We start from the raw sequence: 23,172 nt of genomic DNA on the forward strand, positions 1-23,172 counted from the left end.
AGTACTCCTTGAAGGAATTCCAGGAGAAATCCTCTAGGAAATTCCAGGATGAATTCCCGAAGTATGTTCAGGAGTGTTACGGCGGCGGGCAAATTGGTGGTTCGGACACTGGGTTTCAACATCGGGCTTCGGTTGAGGACAGCTGTAAACTGAAAATTTTATTGCATTAGATTGGAGGTTAGGTTTATAAATAACAAGGACTTACACTATCAGTGTTTTCACCGTACAAATGCCAAAATCTTCTTAAACACTCATAACATACGATAGTGACTGTAATGAGACACATATTTAGTTATTTTAAGATCTCATTGCATGAATCAATCGTAATTACTACTAGAAATGAAGTATTCATAGTTGGCACGGTATTTCAGGTATAAGCTTAGTATCTTTTTACCAAGTAGAGCGCTCAAGTAGAATTCCACCTTTTTCCGCAACTAATTTTGACAACTGATCCAGTATGGGGAGAAACGTTACTTTTCCTTACGGAATAATAGCACGGAATAATAGCACGGACAATTTTTCCGCAAGGAAAAGTGACAACTCCATTTGATTCGCACGGGAGGCGTTACGATTGTTACAATTTTGTCCTTACTTGCCATCTGCGAACTGCACAGGTAATTTTGAAGCGGAATCATTACTTGTCCTATCCTTTTGCACAGTACGTACGAAGTGGAAACTAGCCAATATCCAACATTTTAGTTTAGGTTCTGTAAAATCATCAAATTCACATATTTAACTTTTAGGGATAAATTCAAACTTTCTCACTTAATTCACTTTCTTACCTATCCAGTAATAGTTGCTATTTTTAAGTAGAACGATATCATTTAAACAATTTAGGAATAATTTTAAGTAGATTATCAAGTAACGTGCTGTCTCATTGTTTTCGTTCTCTCCATTCCCTGTACTATTCCTAAATGTCATTCGTTACTGCATTCGCCTGTCATTATCAGAGAGGAAGCAGTGTTGCCAGCGGCAACAAGGAGCAATCCTTGAATAACTTACAATTCCTATCCATATAAAAATGTGTCTTTATACTTATTTGAATCTAAAAAGTCGATATAAACTTTTTCATGGATGACGATTTATAGTTCTAGCCAAAATTCTAGTTATTTTAAGGTTGCAGCCAAAATTCCATAACAATCGAATCGATCTCTAAACATGATTATTTTAGAGACATCTTTGAAGGAACTTCTGGAGAAATCGGTGTAGGAATTCCAGGAAGTATCTCTCAAGAAACACCTACACGAATCTCTGAAACTACTGAAGAAACCTTGGAGCAGAAATGCCAGATATAGAGATTTTTCTGTATTATACAGATTTTTGACCTTCCATACAGACATCCCAAGTAACAATCAGCATGCCTTGAAGGTTTATTCATGTTTTATCCTGGTTTTATACGAGCATGTCAAAAAGCTAGTTGTTCTAAATTAGTTTTATGTGGTAGTTTTTTACTTTGAACCTTTGGCGTTCCATAAAACTATCATATAACTTCTGCTATAAACATCTTCAATTAAAGACTTGCAAGTAGACATGAATTGGTTTTATCACTTATTATATACCATTTCAATAAAACTTGCATTTGCAATTGTTGCCGGAGAGATGTTTTGTTTGTAAACAAATATACAAAACTGTGAGGCAATGCATAAAACCAACAAAAGATTTCGTGGCCGTAACATAAACCAAAAAAATGCTGTGATAAAACCGCTAGTTCTACCATGAGCTCAGTTATGACTACCTCAGGAGGGTTAGCCCTATTGGAGGAATCATCAGGAACACAGAGTTTTATCAAAAAAATATGTCGCCTAGCCGGAATAATTCATGTGAATACCGAAAAATTATTACTCAATTTTATGATTTCACGTACAGCTTAAGATCAAATTAAACCATACAACACGTTTCCGTCATTTTATTTTGTCAGAAAAATTACATAATGTCTTTTGAACTCCGCTGTGTTGAAAAAACCTTTTTTGCACCCAATTCCACCGAGTAAATTAAATGCATTTTACTTCCACATTATGCATAGTTTGTGTGGCGCACTTAGTTTTTGTCATTATCACAGTCACATTCACCACAAAATTTCCGTCGCATGTCTCCTGACACGTATTAAATAGGAAAACAAATCTGAATTCCATATCTGCATCTTTCCAATTGATGGCTGGATAAACAACCAAGCATAATTTATTCTGACGATCGAACATTGAGAGTGAAAAATAATCAAAACAATTATTCGACAAGTCAGAAGATGGTTTTATTTAGGAGATTGATAAAACTATAATACAACCCGAAATCCTAAGCCGGTTTGCATACAAAGTCCTGTAGACCCTAATAAGACTGGGCCAACTAGCCAGAACGTGGGCTTATTGAGGCATACAAGAACTCGAGAGCATTTTCAAGTCGGCATCAATGGTTTTATGTTTAGGATTTTTGAATCGCTAAAAAACTTTGATAAAATTAAAATTGTTACTTGGGATGATACAGAGTACAGAAAAATACAGATTTTTAAAATAAGACACAGATTTCTCCAGAAAGCATTAAATATGTAATTATTTTCAATAAATTTAATGAAAACTTCATAAGCTGCTGCTTAAACTTTGAAGAATTTATGAAAATTTGTGCATTTTCACACATGTTTTAGAAAAGTAAATACCAGCATAAATTAAAAACCGTCAAAAAGTAGTACATTTTTCGCGTTAAGTACTGTTTCTTTGAATTCCACTAAGAATTTGCTTCCTTTGACAGATACGTATTCCGACCTCAACTGTAAGGTCGTCTTCAGTGTCTTGTACTTGACTCGACTTGACTCGAGTCAAGCACAAGACACTGAAGACGACCTTACAGTTGAGGTCGAAATACGTATCTGTCAAAGGATGCAAATTCTTAGTAGAATTCAAAGGAACAGTACTTAACGCAATTTTCTTTTTATTTACAGATATTCCCCTAACAAGCCCAGGTTAATCATTATTAGTACATTTTTATTAGTTTCTATTGAAATCTAGGGCTCTCGGTGTCTGCTATACCCTCAAATACGGCGATACAGAAAAACCTGTATTGATACAGGTTTTTGATAAAAATAAACTGGCATCTCTGCCTTGGAGGGTCTTTGGGGGTCCTGAAGGGTCCTTTAAGAAACTCCTTGACTAATCTTTAAAGGACCTCTTGTAGGAATTCCTGAAGGAACATGTGCAGGAATTCCTGATGGATCTCCTGGAGACATTCCTTAAGCCTCCTAGAACTACTGGGAATATCCCTGACGGATCTCTTGGAGAGATCCCTGAAAGAACTACTGGATCCATCTTTGAAAGAACTACTATGTTGTAGGAACCCTTGAAAGAATTTCTGGAAGAATCCCTGGTGGAACTTCTGTAGGAATATCTGAAGGAACCCATAGAGAAATCCCTTAAAAACTCCTAAAACAATCTCAGAAAAAGCTCCATGAGGCATCCCGAAGGAATTTCAAGAGGAATTCGGAAGGATTTTCAGGAGGGATCCTTATCCAAGCAACAATTTGATGCCTTATTTGCCTTCAAGAGGTTTTGTGAACCGCCACAAAAGCAAGATGATTTTATTTCGTCTTTCTGATGGTGTTTATAACTTCTTGGAATCTAGTGGACTTGAAACTGTAACTTGGGTGAAGAAGCTGGGGCCCGTGGCGTAGTGGCTACACGTTTGCTTCATAAGCAGATGGTCACGCAGTGCCCTAGTGGACAATAGAGCTGTAAATTAGGTTAAGTGATTGAAGAATAAAAAACTTGGTTGAGAAGTTCCAGGAGGGATCTCAGAAAGAAATCCTGTAGGAATTCCTGGACTGATCCCTGAAAGAACAAAAGGAGAAATCTCTGATAGGAATTCTAGAAGAATTACTGAAAAAACTCCTGGAGGAATCTCTGAAGAATCCTGGACTAATTCCTGAAAGAACTCTTATAGGAATTCATGAAAGAACTTAAGAAGGAATCCCTGAAAAAACTCCTAAACTAACGACTAATCTGTGAAGGAACTCCTATGAGAATCCCTGAAGGAACTTGTGGATGAATCACTGATGGATCTCCTGGAGGCCTCCCCGAATGCTCCTGAAAGAGAATATCTGAAGGAGCTTCTGGAGCAATCCCTGATGGAACTGCTGTTGAAATCAGTGCTGTTGTGGTAAAATCAGAGCTGATTACTTTAAGTTTCTAAATTTCAGAACCCCTGTTTTGGTACGCCATAAGGAGATTATTTCACGATTGCGCCTAATTGAGAGTTATTTCGGGAAAACTCCTCCATGCATTATTATTTAACGAAATTGTTCTGAAATTTTCGCGAAAACAACATTTTAAATGGAATAGTTTTTATGAGTTTTGCAAGAACTTTCCTTGAAATATCTAAGAAATTCTCATGGATTATCTCCACGGTCACCGCCAAATTCCCTTGAAGATTTATCTAAAAAATTCTGGAATGTTTACAGAAAGTTCCCTCTTAGTATCCCTTTAAAATGCATTTCTGTTCATGGATTTCTTTGAAAAAATCTCCATAGATTTTTTCACGGATTCCCCTAGGAATTTTCTTCGGCACTTCTTCTGGAGTTTTACAAGAAATTTATCAAAAGATTCATCTTGAAACTGATCCGCGGGTTTCTTCAGAAATTTCTTCTGGAATTCTTCCTGGGATTTTTTAAGGGACTCTGTAGGAAATTCCTTCAAGGATTGCTTCATGGATTATGTATTAGAGTATTTTTCTATTCAAGGAATTCTTTTAGAAATATTGCCAGAATTTTTGCAGGAGTTTTTCTTTAAGATTTCTCGAAATTTCTTTTACAAATTTCTCAAGAAATCCTTCTAGGGATTTCTCAAGAGGTTTTGCCAAGAATTCTTTCCAAACGTTTCTTTAAAAATGCAACTCTAGGAGAAATTTGTACACAAAGATTCGGAGATTCTTCCAGAAATTCCCGTTGGGAGTTTCCCTTAGAAATTCAGAAAATGTTCCAGAAACTTTTTCAGAAATTATTGCTTTAATTTCTCTAGAGGATTTTTTAAAGTTTTACTCTATTTATTAAGGGATTTTCTCGGATTTTTTTCGCAACTTCCTCCACTGGTTTCTTCCATAGTTTCTTCAGAAATTTCTCCAGGCATTGATTTTCATTTATTCAGAACTTCATTATTTTTTGCAGATATTTTTTCTCAACAAGCAGTGATTGAGATTCTCAATTCAGTGATTTTCTAAAGAATTTCTTCCAGATATTTCTCCTGGTAATAGTTTAAAGATGTTCGTGTACGCATTTTCAGGAAATTCTTTCAGAAATTCCTCTACAATGTTTTCCAGGAAGCGCTTTAGAAGTATCACAAGTATTTTATATAAGGTATTAAGGACAAACGTCTTAAAATCCCGCTTCAACCGTGCATCAAAACTTCAGACGCTCAAATCTCAAGGAGCAAGCTTCAAAGAACAGTGCATTTCAATATTCTGTTCTTGCTCACTTGTAATAAGCTTTAAATAAGAAGTTCAGATGCGCTGGTTCTGTTTACGAAGAGATTTGTGCCCTCGAAATCGTGAGTAGGTGCCAAAGCCGGCCATTGTGACGGCCATTTTGAGATTCTAACAAGTCTGTCCTTAATTGCATTGATCTTTCATTAGTCTTTCATGTTTTTTTTTTCGAAAATTTATTGGGTATCTTAAAGTGTTTCTTTAGATATTTTCCTAGAATTCATCCAAGGCATACATCCAAGAATTGCTCAAGAGGTAACTTCAGAAATTGCTTCAGGAATTTTTGTCTAAGAATTCGTAAAAAATAAAGAATTTCTTCAAGGAGTTTTCAAAGGTGTCTCTAAGAGTTTTTCATGGGATTTCTTAGAACTTTCTTTAGAGATTCTTTGAAGAATTTAACGGTATTTTTTGTGCAATTTCTGAAAAGAAAAACTTCTAAATAATCCCTGGTGGAATATCTCAACAAATTCTGGAAGGACCTCTAAAGATATCCCAGGAAACAGTTCTGATGATACCGCAAGTAGTTTTTTTTTTTAATTAAATACTCTACTGTGGGAGTTTGTACAGAAATCATTTAATGAATTTAGACCGGAACAAATCTCATTTTATTTTTTGTTTTGTCATAGTGTTCGTTGACTCGTCTAGGGGGGGATGACAAGTAATAAATGCATTTGATGAAAAAAATACCCAAATAATTTGGGCAAAATCATCAAAGGGACTGTCCATAAACCACGTGGTCATTTTTTGGGACTTTTCAACCCACCCACCTCCACCCCACCCCGCGTGGTCATTTGTCCATACAAAATTTTTAATTTGTCCATACAAAATGGTCATTGGGGGAGGGGATTACGTAAATCAAAATCGAAAATCGAATTATGTATCAGCCTTCTCAAAGAATTCTTTGAGGAACCTTAGGAAGAACTTCCGTAGCAATCCCTGTAGGATTTTTAAAAATTCCATGGCAGAACTTTTGAAGAAATCCCATGCTGAAATTCCATAAGTAATTTCTAAAAATCCCAAGAAGACCCTGGAAATCAAAATATCTCTTCAAAGAAATTTTATAAGGAATTTGTGAGAGAAACTCTGAAGGAATTTGTGCAGAATTTGTCAAAAAAAAAAATCCTGTAGAAATCGTAGGAAGTACTTTGGAATGAATTTTGGGGGAAATATCCGAGGAAATCGCAGGAAAATTCTTGAAGGCATCCCAGGAGCAATTTCTTAAGAAATTCCTGGAGAAATACCTGGAAAAAAATCTCAAGAATCTCTTGGTGGAATTCATAGAAAAAAATATGGGAAATTTTTTGGAGAAATCCTTCAATTCAAATTTCAAAAGATTTTCTAAAAGTATTCTTAGATAAATCTGTGGACAAATTTCTGAGAAAAAAATAACTGGAGGAATATCTGGAGGAAATCCTGAAGGAATCTTTTCATGAACTCCAGCTGGAATCTTTGGAAATTGCGAAGGAATGTCTGGAAAATTTTCAGAAAAAACCACTGGTAGAATTAATTAAGCCATCTTTGAAAACATTTCTATAGAAACCCCTCTAGAAAATTATAAAGGAGCCCCTGAAGAAATTTACGATGAATTTTTAAATGTATCCTTAGAATAATTTCTAAAGTAATTCCTGGTGAAGTTTCAGAAAGAACCCATAGAAATCCACCTAGAAGAATTTTTTTGGAAAATTCATGTGAAACAACTGAAGGAGCCTCTTTAGAAATTCCTTGAAGAATCCCTCGAAGAGTTTCTGAAAAAAAAAAATCGCCGGAGGAGTTAATGTAAGAAATCTTGCTAGATTTTAATATCAAATTGCTGGAATTATTTCGGAAGGAATCTATAAATTTATTTTGGATGGATTTATTTATGATGGGTTTTTGAAAAAATCTACATGGAAATTTCTAAAATATTTCTTGAAAGAGTCTCTCTAGGAATCTGCAAGATTTTCTGTAGTGTTTGTCTAAGATTTTCTACAGAAACCCTTGGAGAAATTTCTGGTGGAACTTTTGATTTTCTCAAGAATTTGCTGTAAGCCAATATGAAGATGGATGGTTTCCTGACAGAATTCTCGTACGGATTCGTGAAAAATCTATGAAGGATTTTTTAATGAATCCCATAGAAGCTTTTCTAAACGAATTTTTTGAAAAAAATCTGAAGGATTCTCTAGCAAAAATTTCAATAGATGTTGTTGAGGAAATTCTGAAGCGAATCAAGAAAGATGTTCTAGATATATGTTGAAGACTTTCTGGAAAAAAATTCAGAAGGATTTTCTAAGGGAATCAATGGAGTAAGAACAGAAAAAATCCAGGGAATTCTTGAGCAAAACTTTTATTAATTAATTAATGACTTAAAAATTCTCTGGAAAATTTCCTGAGGAAATCACTGGAGGAGTTACTAAAGAAATGCTTGGAGGATTTTTGAATGAATTTCTGAAGAACTAAAGAAATTCTTGGAGAAAAATTTTGAAAGAATTTTTGATAGATTTTTATTAAAGAAATCATAGAGGAATCTCAGATGAACTTTGTGGGGTAATTTGTGATTAAGTTTCTGAAGAAAATCCGTGACGATTTTTGAAAGAATCATCGAAATATTTCTAACATTTGTAGGGGTTTTAAAAAGTATTTTTTAAAGGAGTCGTAATATCACAAAGTTTTTATTGTGCACGTGTGAGGGTACACACAATTTGAAAACTCTCAAAGTCACGATTTTTTTCAGCAGATCTACAGACGCAATTTGTAGTTGAAAACACAATAATGTAGTCAATCTACACCCGCTTGGGCACCACTGCGTTAGACAAACGACGGCGGAACCGCGGAACATAAGAGATTCGTCGATACACGTTAGATACGTGTGTTTGGGGCATCGCACCAGACTGTTCGTTGCTTGCTGCTGGTGAAGTCAAAGTTTGAAATCAGTTCGCGGGGAGCCATCTTCGAGGCGTGTGGTTCTTAGAACACACACCGTTCGCGTAGCGTGTGATCGCGATCGTGTATCGGGTACAACAACACACAGAATAGCGTGCGTGAGTGCAACGATGACGAAACGAAGGAAACCGCCCTTGGCTGCGTCGTCGTCGTCGTCGTCTTCGTCGGTGGCAAAGGTGATGAAAGTGTTGCTGGTGGTGGTGTTGATAGTGGCCGTTTTGGCGCGCAATTGTGGGGCAAATTTTGTGTTCTACGATGACGACAGCGATAAGGATAACCACGGTTTGGAGGAGTACGTTAACGATGAAGAGCAGAAGCGGGCGGATTATCACGATGCGATCGATCGGTTGATTTCCCACGCATTGAATGAGACAAGTCACCAGGAAACCCCGCAGCAGGACAAGGCCGCCGATGTCGTCGCTGTGAACTCGACTGCAGCTAGAGAAACTGATCCAGATGAGAATCTGACGTGTGCGGGTGATCGTTCGGTAGGTGTGACAAACGAGATTCGAATCATTGCTGGGGTGGCTTTTGTGCTGCTGTTTGTCGTTGCGTGAATTCCGGGGCGATTGGGTTACATTGTTAGAACTGGTTCTCACTCTGGGGGCGAAGGGTTTTTGGGGCAGTTGTAAAAAATAAATGCAGTATTTAGGAACTTAACAGTTGAACTTGGATACACGTATTGTCCTTTTAGGAGGCAATATTTAATAAGGCGCTGTCCATACACTACGTAGATTAATTTTTGGCTATCTCAGATCCCCCCTCCCCCCTCGTAGACTTTCATCCATACAAAATTATCGAAATTTGTATGGAGCGTAGACTTTGGCCAGACCCCCCCGTCCCCTCTAGAGTCTACGTAGTTTATTCCCCTTAGAGTCTACGTAGTTTATGGACAGGCCCTAATTATGCTCTGGAAGTGAATGTTGCCGCTGTTGAAATTTTAATTGCATGATCTTCATGAACGTTGAAAATTTGTAAATAGTTTGCGATCCATAGTTGACCAGAGTAATAAATACTGCACGAACCAAAACAAAAAAAAATAATCAGGCATAGGCTGGCCTTGTCTTTATGTTCATCGGGGAAGAAGTGTTAGTCTGATCAACGTAGCTCGATCGAGATTCTCAAATAAATTTGTATAGGACTTTCGTGAAGAATACCTTGAGGATGCATTTAATGAATGTAAATTTTGCTTTCTGATGGAAGTTAAGTGAATATTCTAGAAACCTCAAATGAATTTCTGGTGGTATTCCAGTGATTACTAAACTCAAGAAGGTTTAGTAGAAGCTATTTTTTAAGTATGAATAAATAGCTGAAAATCAGTAAACAAAATGTTGATAAATTTTCGACTATTTGACTACGCCTTTTGCTACTCATGCTGTCGAAGTGATTTTCAAAACCCATCAAAGAACTAGAGTCTGGGTCACAATCAGGTAGTAAAGGGAAAGATTTCATCATAAAGCATCCTGCGAGTAAAAAAAATCCTACACATCGAAACATTATGGTCCCGAAAGCTTAGTGTGATTTTACTCGAACCGCGTTGTTCACGAGGAGCTAAAATAAGCTTTTGTAAGAAAGTCTGTCTCATGATGACAGTAAAAACAAGTCACTGAGTGTCCGGATGATCACACCCATACTTTTGTAACCAGTTCCCTAATGGTGAATTGGTGTATCATATGGTCTGACGTTAAAACTTCTACATTGATGTTTGTTGTATAATTGTTGTTCCATCAGAATCTGACCGAAGCACTAGGGTGCGATGACGTCACGTTTTCGATTCCCGCATCTTGTACCAATGTTTAGGGAAGTCAAATGCATTGTCAATGGGGGAACCCAATTGATGTTGGCTGCAAACAATCCTATTGGGTGGGAATAGGGATGTAATATATGTGGACCGAAGAGATGATGAGACATTATTGACGATTCAGGAAATAGATGATTTGATATTTGTAGAAGATGCTGCAGTTTAAGAATATTTATTGCATATGATACGCCCAGCCTGTGTCCCATCCCTGGAGCAAAAAGGCCCATGGAGTGACAAAATCTCTTAACTACGTCACTCCCAACGTTGGTGTTTAAATGTACTATACCAGTGGTGCCCAGGTTGAAACATACCGCGGGCCAAATTGTGATTTTGCGGCTCAGTCGCGGGCCGCAGAATAAAAATCATCATTTGAATAAAAAGAATACCTAAATTAACTCTTACATTTATTGAGAGTGTTAGGGGAATTCAGGTATTTTGGACAGACCGTTACGCGTATATATCAAATGTCTAAAATATATACGCGTAACGGTCTGTCCAAATTACCTGAAACACCCTATTATATAACTTATAATCTTTTCACAAATGCAATTTTAAACGAAAATCATAAATACACATATCTAAAGGTCCAGTGGACATTTTAACAATTTGTGATGTGTAGAACGGAAAAGGATTTCCGCGGCAAGAATTAAATTATTATTTATAAATACAAGCACGTTATAATGGAAAAAGAAGAGACTTAAAGAGAGCCTCTCATCTGCACTTAGGACCTATAGAAATATTTGGCCTGATTTGGAAATTCTACACTCTTGTCACTTAAATACTTTGGCCTCAAAAAACTTAATTTGGTCATTGAAAACATAACAGGCATCGATAATTCCATCTCTTTGTGAATTTTCATGAAGTTTAATTTGATTAATTTGAAATAGAGAAGCAGATGAAACTAATATTTTATGTTTTAGGTGCTAATTTTGTATTACAAACAAAATTGATCAAACTGTTTGTTTGTACTATTTACTTCCCACTAATTATAAGAATTAGCAAAATTGACTTAGCTGTGGACAGTATTAAAAACTCTTCAAAAAAGTATTTGAGCGCCGTTATAATAACACATTCAATCTCATCACAGTAAGACCAAAAGCTTCAATTGTTATATTGAAATAAACTAAGTTATCTACAGTCAATATTTGTAAAAATTTTGCTACTTTTTCAAAACATCTTCATTAAGCATAGAAAATTATTAAAAAAGAATTGATATTGTCATTTTTAATAAATCTTATCAAAAATGAACAACAAATGTTATGAAAGTTTTAGGCATTATAAAAATATTTTCCATTATTTTGAACAATTAGTTACTTTTTTCCAAAGTACTCTGCGGGCCGCATTCAAGAGCTTCGAGGGCCGCAGTTTGAGTACCACTGTACTACACTTATACTTACACCAACACATCTACACGATTTACTATAACGTAAGTGTGTTCAATCTGAATCTTGTCGCATCACTTGCTTATAGTGAATCTCCAACATGATTTACTATAACACGATTTACTATAACACACTTACACAATCTGAATCTTATCGCATCACTTGCTTATAGTGAATCTCCAATCAACCTATTCCAAATATCCAACTCCTTGACACCTATGGGGGCGTCGGTGAGTCGCTGACCTCACCTAAAGTAGGTGTCATATCATCACATCCTTTCCTATCCTCGTAACGGAGAAGATGGGCGTGGCCGACAATAAAAGTTTTCATGTCTTTTTACTTCGACCTCTGATTGGATAGCTGTTCCTTCCCAAATAGCATTCTATAAGCAATTGGCATAGGAGTATTTAAGTTTTAACATGACAACTTTCAGTATGCAATCTACGAATTACTCCGTTACGACGCAACGCAGGGGCCAGGACCAAAAAACCACACTTTCGTATTCAGCGCGAGCGCGGTGCAGTTTCAGCTGCTTCATGGCACGCGTGCTGAAAGGTTGAGAATAAATTTAATGGATATCAACATTTTTTTTAGCTCTGCTTATTGTTCTAGACATCAATTCTCTTACACCGACATTAATACCTATGGGAGTTTTTCGGCTTTCAGTCACGGAAAAAGCGTTGATACTTCTATATTATTGCCAACGTTTCGATCCTTGGGTTGGGATCTTCCTCAGGACTCGATCTTAATCAACTTGTGATAATCGTATTTTGCACACGATCGTTTGTCGGATTCTAAAAGACACTGCACTTTTCTCGTTCATCACCAGCACCCTAGTGGGATGTTGGGTGGGTGGTACGAATAGAAGTATCAACGCTTTTTCCGTGACTGAAAGCCGAAAAACTCCCATAGTTATCAAAAATCCCAGTCGAATCTTTCCGACATTAATACCTTCATTAACAAATTTGTTGATTTTTTCCATGTTATATGGGCAAAATTTAAAAATATATTCTAAAACTTTTTTCTTCAGTTTGGTCTCAGTTGCAGAATGTTCTTCAAGGGGTTCATCATGTAATTCCAAGAATTTTGAATATTGATCACCTTGACGTTGCGCTGATTTTTTTAAATGAAAATCTATATATATATATATTAGCGTGGGTCATCGGAACCGTTTTCTCAGATCAAAGCTTTTTTGGTTCCGTTTCGGGTCCTGAGTATCTGTGCAAAGTTTGAGCACAATCGGTTGCGTCTACACTTTGCGCATTGCAATTGAAATTTGTATGGGATTTTGTATGGGAAAACATACTTTTTTGCATTTTTGTCATAAGTTGAAAAAGTTTGTCTGAAACTTTTCAACCGATACTGTAAAATGATAGCCTGGGGTGTTCTGAAAAACTTTGTTGAAGACCGCGAAGCGATCCGATGCTTGTGAAAATAGTTATAACCAACGAACCGCATGCATGTGTTTATGTTTTAACATGTAAAGGAATAACAATAGCAACAAAATCATGCTGTTTCGCCAAGCAATGCCAACGCCATAACTTTTTTCATAAACATCAGAACACTTCGCGGTCTTCGACAAAGTTTTTCGGGACACCCTAGGCTATGTTTTCACTTAATCGGTTACATGGTTTTAGAAAAAATCGAGCTTGTTATGAGAAAAATGCAAAAAAGTGTGTTTTCCCATGTAAAACCCCATACAAACTTCAAACGCGATGCGCAAAACGTAGACATAACCGATCCTGCCCAAATTTTGCACACTTATTTGGGTCCTGAAATGGGATCAAAAATGCTTTGATCTGATGGGATACTATTGATTTTTTCATTTTTCCATATAAACGATGACCCACTCTAATATATATATATATAAACTTATATAAATATATATATATATATATATATATATATATATATGTAGTGGCATACGTGGGTCGAACGGAGGATCCGATTTGGGTCGTCTTAGATTTGTTCTGTTTTTTTTTATCTGTATTAACGAGATTTTTAGCCCTTGGCTAGTTCATCTCGGGACCCACGCTTTACTTCCCTTCCGAAGGCAGAACTCACATTTTGTGAGTTTGTTGGGAGTGGGATTCGATCCCAGGTCCTCGGCGTGATAGTCAAGTGTTCTAACCATCACACCAGGTCCGCTCCACTTGTTCTGTTAGTTTTCACCCAAGGAAGGTTTATGAGGCATAAACATGTACAAATCGAGCGTTTTTGAAAACCGATTCTTCATACATTTTGAACGGAGACTTGGACTTGGCTAAATTCTTGAAACGTCAAAAAACGCAGTAGGCAAGACAAAGTTTGCCGGGTACAGCTAGTTTAAAATAAATTCAATCATTAATTAGCCTTATTTTCTTCCAAATTTATCCTTAGAAAAAAAAAAACTATGAAATTGATTCATGCGAAGCACTCTGAAATTCTGTAGAAATTGTCTTTTTTTTATTAACGACATTTTACACCAAGCGGTGCATTCATGTCTCTTAAAACTACATACAATTCAATCACTTAGTATTTAAAAGTTCAGCAATGCGCTTCTCTTGCTTTCTAGATCGCTTACTCAATTTCAAAACCCCAATCGTCGATGTCAGCTTCAGCCGGATATGGGCCGGAGTCCGAATCGCTATCGACATGCGATACAATAGCGTCAATCTTACCGTTGGTAGTTCGATGATAAAACTTGTTTAGAAAATGACTTCACTAATTTTAGAGATATGTTTGTCAATGTCACTTGGAATTTCTCCAGCCTTAATACTCTTTAGAAATTCCATGATAGACTCAATTTTGTGCATAAATTAAGTCAGGTCTTCAAATGAGGAATTCAGTTCTTTGAAATAGGCCTTCTCTTGGACATTTGAGATGGAGCCGAGGGTGTTTACATGAAGTTCCCAGAGAGCGCAGAAAAAGGGGGCCTAAAGGGCTTCAGGGGAGTTTCAGGGGGTTGTTTCAGGGGATTTCAGGAGCCTTTTAAGGGATTTCCATCGGGTTTCTTTGGCGTTTTAATGGGCTTACGGGGAGACGTTTAATGTGTTTTCAGGGTGATTCAGGGGGGGGGGGGGATTGTGGCGTTCTCAGGACCCTTTGAAGGCTGCTAAAAAGGGTTTGAAGTGCGTTTCAAGGCATTTCAAAAAGTTATTGAGTATTTCAGGAACGTTTTTAGAGCGTTTGGTAACATTTCAGGGGCGTTTCAAGGGGTTGTCAGCACTGTTGCGTTTTAAAAGGTTTCGGGCCTTTTCAAATGAATATGATGAGGTTTCAGAGGCGTTTTGAGGCATTTCAGGTCAGGGAATCAGGGAAGTTTTATGAACACTCTTAAATCAAATGGGTTTCAGGGGCATTTAAAATTGATCACGGGGACTTTGAGGGCATTTCATTGGGATTATGGAGGTATCAGGGGCGTTTGAAGTGTTTCAGGGGATTTTCAAGGGTTTTTGTGTTTCCTAGGATGCCTCCGATATCCCTCTGAAACCACAACGGGCCCCATGTAATACATCTGAAACATTCAAATTCACCCGAAAACGCCTCCGTAATGCCTTCGTAACGCCCAGCCAACACATGATCGCATATGATGTAGAATAGGATGCTAAAGTGGAGGCGATATGCGTACACTTTACACGCGGTTAAATGGAAGCATCAATGTGATTTGGTCCCACAGTTCCATTCGTGCAGATATTATCTTATTTCAACGGAATATGGGTTCTAATAGGATGACCCATATAGAACATTTTAAGAAAATGGCATTTCTATAGAACTTCGGGATATTTCGGGTTTCCCGCCAAATTATAAGGCCTTTCAGACTATAAAAGCCTACAAGGTGCCCCAGTAGGAGACAATTAGTTCGTAAATTAGCTAGTAACTTGATCGAAATATACTGTTTGTTAATATAAAGTGTTCAGTACATACCGCTTGACAATAAAATATGTGTTTCGTATTAAAGTGACCTCGTTTTCTGTCCGCGTATCCGTGAAGACGTTACCCTGTGTACTTTGACCAACCTGTCCAGCATTCATAGCAAGGAACCACCAGATTCACGGCATCGACCCTACAGACGTTGGAATGTGCGTCAACAGCCTCCAAGTTCATCCCAAAATCCTCTCAGACCCCGTGTAATGCACCTCAGACCCTCCAATATTCCCGAAAGCACTTGCGTAACGCCTCTGAAACCCGCCAAAAATCTGGAACTCTGGAACTTCCTGACATGCCTCTGAGGTCTCCCTTCTGATCCCCTGAGACGCCATTAAGACCTTCTGAAACTCCCTGAAATGCATTGATACATTTCTGAAACCGCCTCTTATAAACTCATTTGAAAACCCTTTGAAACCGCACGTAACCCTGTCCCTTAAAATCTCCTAGCCACTCGCCCTTGCAACTTTGCAATCCATTTAAGTGTAACTTAGATTAAAATACACAGAATTAAAAATTTTAATAAGCTATCCATTTAGGTTCAAGTTCTTCTTTGGCAGTCTCATCTCACTACATAAATTGAGATTCCAGTGTTTCTCAAGTAGAAAATATAACCACACAGGTTTCAAAACAAGACTTCCCAACCAACGATCCTAGAGAATAAAGTTGAGATGCATTCACTGGTGACACCTTCAAAAATTCCTCATGAAATTCCTCCATAAATTTGTCCAACCCAGACAACCAGGAGTCGCATAAGAAACCACGTTGTACATCGTATAAAGTACTTTTTAAGCCACTATTGCATATATGTACGTCTGACTGACAAATTTCATCGCAAATGATGTTATTTCTTGAACTTATTACGATGTATCATGTAAAGTCATATAAGAATACAAATAAACTTTTATAAGGTAGGAGTACATCGCAGTAGATGATATTCTGATGTTTTATTGCGATGAACTTTACTTACTCGTAAAAGCATGCTAGCGAACTCGCAAAGTGTCTAATGAATTCGCATAATTGCGTACTGCGATGATTATACGACTTCGCTTGGTACTTTTCTTGTTGTGTCAGTTTACCTCGCATTGGTGTATGAATGAAATCGCATAAAAGTACAAATAAACTCGTTGAAGTGTGCATACAAACTCGCATAAGCTAGAAGCGTTTATGTTTGCATTACGCGATTTGATATGTGATAACAATTAAAGAGTTTCTGTTGCACTGTGGATGCAGTGCCAAAAAGCTACAAGAAAGTGAACAGCCATAATTATGGTTGCAAAGTCATCATTATTTGATTAGTTGGCTTGATAATTAACCATGGGAGGTGCTAGCCAGAAAAGGGCAGTGAAAACTGTACGGGAAATCGTTTTTAGCCTGCCAAACACGCACAGCGCAAGTGAACCAAGTGCATTCCAACAAACACTGAGGTGAGTTAGAATATCATGATAATTATTCAGGTTGTATCATAAGTAGCGTTTGGTGTTGTGTGTGAAGTGTGGCTCGAGAATCCAGAGGTCATTAGTTCGATATCGAGCTGACAGAATTGTTTTTTTTTTAATTATTAAATCGCATAAGATGCTGAATTGCGTCGCAATAGTGCACGCGGTGCATCGCATAAGATATCGCTTCAAGTCATATAGCGTTATTATTTTTCCGTCAATGCACGTATAGCGCCTCCACTTTTGTACGCATAAGGCACTTTTGCTGCATCTTATGCGATGTAACTTTAACACATAAAAGTACTTATAACATGAACATAAATTTCATTATACGTGCAAATTGGTTGTCTGGGAAGTTTTCCAAGTCTAAGGAAATCTTCTATGGATTTTTCCCATAATTTATTCATGGATTCATTCAGAAATTACTGCAGGAATTTGGCCTTAAAATTTACCAAGGTTTCTTGCAAAAACTCCCCTGCGATTTTTTTTTCGAATTTTTTTTTCAGGGACTATTAACAAAAATTGTAAAGGGGTTCCCATAGATATACCTTCATGAATCATCGGAGTTTTCTACAGAGATTCCAACAGAATTTTCTACAGGAATACCTTTAGCAATTCTTTCAGATTTATCAATAAGCTCTTCCACTGGTTTCTTGAGGAAATTTCCCAGCTATTCGTTCAGATATTCGTTCAGGAATTCTATGTTCTAGGGGTTCCTTTGAGATTAATTCAGAAAATCCTGCAGCAGTTTCTCCAGAGATTATTGCATTATTACTTTCAATGGTTCAGGCATGAATTTCTCCAGAGATTCTAGCAGGAGTTCATACATTAATTCCTCCATGTATTAACCCAGAAATTTATTTGACTTTCCCATTAACGATAATCCCAATAATTTCTCTACGGATTCTTGATCAAATTTATTCCAAAATAGTTCCAAGGAATTTCTACGGGAATTCCTTTAAAAATATCTCAAGAGTTTTTTTTTCTAAGAATCTTTGCAGACGCTTATCTATGCGTGTTTCTAGGTATTCTGAATTTGTATTTTCAGAAATTCGTTCACAGATTTCTCCAAGAACACTTCCTTTACATTCTCTAAGAATTTTAATTGGGAATTTTTCCACGAATTTTCTTAAAAAATCCTCAATATTTCATTCCAGGAACTCTACCATGAGTCTTCCGGGAAGTTTCTCTAGGTATTTCTCCTGAAAGTTCTTAAGAAATTCCTTCGGGGATTCCTTCAAGAATTTTCCTGGGAAATGTTGTTGTTGTTTGTTTATTACCAGGGATTTTAACCTTTTATGGGTCATTCATCCCGTTCCTGGGAAATGAATACCCGAGAAAATCCTTAAATAAATGGAGTTATTCCTAAAGGAACCTCAGGAAAAATTCAAAGAATTCTAAAACAAATCAGTAAAAATTGCTGAATTTCTTAAGCAAAACCATTGAGTGATTTCTGAAAGAATCTTCGAATCTTTGTAAAAAATGCTCCTGGAATTGCATCTTCTGAAGTAACGTTTGATGAAATTCCTGGAAAAACTTCTGGGGAAATTCCTAGAAGAATTTGTTGTTAAATGTCTAGAAGGAGTTCCTACAAGTATGCCCTTTCCACGATAATTAATGAAAAAATCGATAAATAATCATGCATGGAGGGGTTTTCACAGGATAATTCTTAATTAGGCGCAATGATGAAATCATTTCCTTGGGGCGTACCAGTACAGGGGGTGTTGAAGTTTGGAAACCTTGAGTAACCAGCTCTGATTTTACCATTACAGCACTGGTTAAACGAGTATTTTTGAATAATCAACACTGGCTTTTTATTCAAGGTGTTATACAGTATCTTGTATAATAAAATTATTTAAATACTAAATCAAATTATTTTTAAGGTTGTTGTGAACATTTTCAACAACTTTACGATACACTTCTTACTGCGACTGATCACTTGGGGAGTCAAACAAAGTCTCCTAAGATTCCTTCACCTTTAACACGTTTTAAATCGGCCTCGTGGCCGAGTGGTTAGACGTTTAGGTTTCTCGTAAGCCTCGGAGTGTGGGTTCGATACCCGCTCCAGTCGGGGAAAACTTTTAATCGAACGGAAAATTTTCCACTGGGCCACTGGGTGTTACATGTGTTGTCCGGCCTCTAGCCGAAGACGGTGTAATTGTCTTGAAAAAAAGAAACTCCTCGCTACCCTTTTTTCCGTAAACTTCACCTCATCAATATGATAGTCAGAAGCAAGTCCAGTTCATGATTTACCATTCATTTTTGCTAAGGTTTGATTACTGTCGAAAATCTACTAGACATGAAAAAACTGTTAATTATTTTGGTTAGTATAGATGACGCGATAGATAACATTTCACGTATTCTATGGTTGCTATAAACTGTCTACTTTTTTACTAACGGCATGCCGGCGTGGTTCCATACAATCAGAACGCCAAGGTGGGTTAGTCGGTGTGGTATGCCTTTTTTTTCGAGACCGTGAAAACTAATTACTTTCGGGCAGCGAGCGCATTACGAGATAACGAATCATCGCGTGGCGTGTCAACAAGACCCATCTGTTTTCTGATGGTTCACACTGACGACTGGGGGATGGGCAAGGCATCAAGATATGAAAGTGCGAATCCACCGTCTATCTGCCTGGTGTGTATTGGTACGCGTGGGACTCAAGTGGATGTGGAATTGGAGAGAAACATTTGTGTCACAAACAGGCTTCCGCGCGGTGGCATTCGTGCGGGGTATTCTACTTGGAAATGCCCGAAAATGTCAATGTCTCCGCTGTAGGAACTAGTTTTTTCGAATCTCCTCTAGTGGAGAAGATGAACTCATTAGCTATGAATGGTTTTTGCGTTTGTTTTGGGTTTCGCTTCGTATGAATTGGTTTTAGCACTGATTTGATAATGGTTGGCGTGTCTGTTTTTAGACAGAAGTTACTTGCCTTTGCAATTACCACTTCACCGACGTCGCGTCGTTTGCAATCAATTAACTGAATTAGCGGTTTCGCTGACAGAATTGATTGTTGAGTACACATTTCTCCTCCGTGGACCTTCTGTTTCTTACATTGATTCCGAAATGGCTGGATCATTACAGCCCGCAGTCGAAATTCGGGTATGACCTCATCCACATTTATTGTCGTTCGCAAAAACTGGTCCCGCTAATTGCCCCAATTATGTATGTTATTTGTGCTGAAATGCATGTGGATGTCAATTAACAGCAAATTTGTTACACTTTAGCATTTCTTATGCACATTATTGGTGCCCTTCACTGGACATGGGTAAAAGACATTGATGGAAATTACAAAACACATGTAGCTGAAATGGGTACGCATGTTTGTTTCTTCTGGGACCCATCACTCTTAAGCCTTTACTCTAGGGTGATGGTTTGAAAATCGATGAACCATCACGGTGTTTTAATCGGTTCTTTGCAGTTCAAACTGCAAGACATAATTATAAACGCATTCCTCATTCGATAGGACATTGGATGGTCTGCAGCAGCTGCTTTTTGTTTTTAATACTTGGTACATGAAAATAAATGATGCAAAACAAATTTGCAAATCATGGCACGTACAATGCAGGGCTCCCATAGTTGAACCGGTTAACGTGCAGTTACTCAGTTAGACCACGCTGGAGGATAACTGGGTTCGGCCTTCCGGTTCGATCTAAGATGTTTTCGTAATGGAATTTCCTGGGCATCAAGTGATCAAGTCTGTCTGTACCTGGCACTTTGCGAATGCAAGAACCGTCAATTGGCAGAAGATACTCTCGATTAATAATAACTGTACGAGTTCTCGTGAAATCGAAGCTGGAAAGCAGGCTTGGTAAAAAATGGGACGTCGCATTAGGAGGAATAAGAAGCAGCACGAATAATATTTAACTTTATTCCACTACTCCTAACGTGGCTCTCGCTAACAATGCAAATATTGAAGATGATAAAATCGCAGAAAATAATGTTAATTATCTGTTGTCTTGTAGGATTTTGTTGGATGCTCCCTCAAACTCCATTAATAAACTCCATCATAGGTTATCGAATCTACGTGCGTAGCTGGTAATCTTTTCACTGTATGATATTTAAAGTTTATTTGTTCATATGTTTATATTTGATCATGTAATGAGTTTAGCGACTTTTCAAGGGGTCACCGGCCGTTTGGCCGAATGTCGTTTGCCCGAACGTCGTTTGGCCGGATGCCATCTGGCCGAATGGGTCGTTTGGCCAAATGCCGTTTGGCCGAATCATGATCAATAGAATTTTTCGGCCAAACGGCATTTGGCAAAATGGTGTTCGGCCAAATGACCCGGGACCCCAGAAATCCATTGAATACAATTTCATACAATTCAAGGGTACCTTTAAAGAATAAGGAACCTTACTAATGCTTCCAGCAGCCATGGTTCTGTCAATTGGTGATTTTAATGTTTATTCAGGATCTAAAAAACTCCTTTGACTATAGGCTTTTTATTCTACAAGGGTGATTAGTAAGGTGGCCCACACTTATATGAAAAACAAAAAAATTCGAAAAATACCAAGTCTTACCTCCTCAATCAGTTGTTTTGGACTCCCAGAAGCTGCGTGCAAAATTTGAGCAAAATCGGTTGAGCCTAAGAGGGCGCTCAAAATGCTTGAAGTTTGTATGGGAAAACTTGACCAAATGTATGCAGGAATTTTAAGTTTTCGAATTTTGCCGCTAGGTGGCGCTGTAAGCGTTCAATAATCAAACCCTTTGGTATTATTGTAGCTGACTATATGCCAAACAACTTTGTCGAAGACCGCAAAGTGATCCAACGTCTGTGAAAAAAGTTATACCCTAGGAAAAGTGAGGATAAACTTTATTGTTATTTTTCCAATACATGTAAAGGAATAATATCAATAATGAAATCTCAATACTTTGCCTCACTTTGGTTAGGGTATAACTTTTTTCACAGCCGTCGGATCACTTCGCGGTCTTCGACAAAGTTCTCTGGCATATAGTCACCTACAATAATACCAAAGGGTTTGATTATTGAACGCTTTCAGCGCCACCTAGCGGCAAAATTCGAAAACTTAAAATTTCTGCATACATTTGGCCAAGTTTTCCCATACAAACTTCAAGCGTTTTGAGCGCCCCCTTAGGCTCAACCGATTTTGCTCAAATTTTGAACGTAGCTTCTGGGAGTCCAAAACAACTGATTTAGGAGGTAAGACTTGGTATTTTTCGAAATTTTGGTTTTTCATATAAGTGTGGGCCACCCTAGTGATTAGTGATATCTCGCTTTATTATAAATAAAATTTATTCTCACCTTTTTTAACAACTTCCTCCAACACAGTCTCCTTGATCTAATCTAATCTAATCTAATCTAACACATGCGCAGCCAGTACAAGAAAGCATCCTGGAAAATAATCAGGTTAGATTACGTCCGATTATTTTTCTTGTCAATATTGATGATTGCTGCATATCGAAGATATGATACAAGCATCAAAGCGGCCAGGCCTACTGCGCAGCGTTTACCGCAAAGATGATTCTTTGAAATGATTCGATTTCAATGAACATTCATTTTAAATCGGATCACTTCTCGAATCCACAGGGGAGGAAGGATGCGTGGATATACCGTACCAAACGCTCCGAGATTGAGATATATGAAATTAGGTAGTTGTTGTATAAATTGATGTAATAATGAAAAAATGAAGCATGCAACAGTCTCACCATTTTTTTTCATCCATCCGCTTGAGGAAACGTGCGACGTCCCGTGGCCTAATGCTGATAACCGGATTAATCTGGCATCTGGTCGATAGTGATGCACGTAGCTACGGCACTATCAAAATACGCATTGGATCTGGCCAAACCAAAATTCGCGAGCAACAATTGACCCAACACAACTTCAAAAATCTGCGAACCACTTCATACCACAGATAAAGCCCACAACATCCTCCATTCAATGTCGATGTCTGGGTGGCACAACCAAAAGATTCACCAACGGCCCACAAATACCCCTCTATTCTAGCCTTTTTCCACTTTCAACTGGCAGCCTTCAAACACGATATAGGAACTAACCGAACCGATCCCGGCACCAAAAGCACTATTGATCTCGAAACTTGTAGCACCTAGTCCAGCGGGCTACGCAAATCCCTCCTCATGATGAAAAGTTGTGAAAAGTATCCTTCCTCCAACACAGTCTCCTTGACCGTAATATCTCGAGATCGCCCCAGCAAATGGAATCGTAAATCGAAAACTTTATGTTTGATGGACGACATTTCTCCGACTTTATCGACGTCAGGAGGACCTATCGTAGCGCTCTATCTTGGG

The 23,172-nt window shown here is 37.8% G+C and overlaps 1 protein-coding gene across 1 annotated transcript in view; it reads left to right on the top strand.

Moving 5' to 3' along the window:
• Positions 1-8,313: 8,313 nt before the first annotated feature.
• LOC109426513 (uncharacterized) overlaps positions 8,314-23,172 on the top strand; it is a 32,618-nt gene continuing 17,759 nt past the window's right edge. The window contains exon 1 of the mRNA XM_029854253.2: positions 8,314-8,864. Within this exon, the coding sequence (XP_029710113.1) occupies positions 8,487-8,864 (378 nt within the window). The 5' untranslated portion in view covers positions 8,314-8,486. The remainder of the gene's footprint in view (positions 8,865-23,172) is intronic.

This window comes from Aedes albopictus, chromosome 3 (assembly GCF_035046485.1).
Source record: "Aedes albopictus strain Foshan chromosome 3, AalbF5, whole genome shotgun sequence".
Taxonomy (NCBI): Eukaryota; Metazoa; Arthropoda; class Insecta; order Diptera; family Culicidae; genus Aedes; species Aedes albopictus.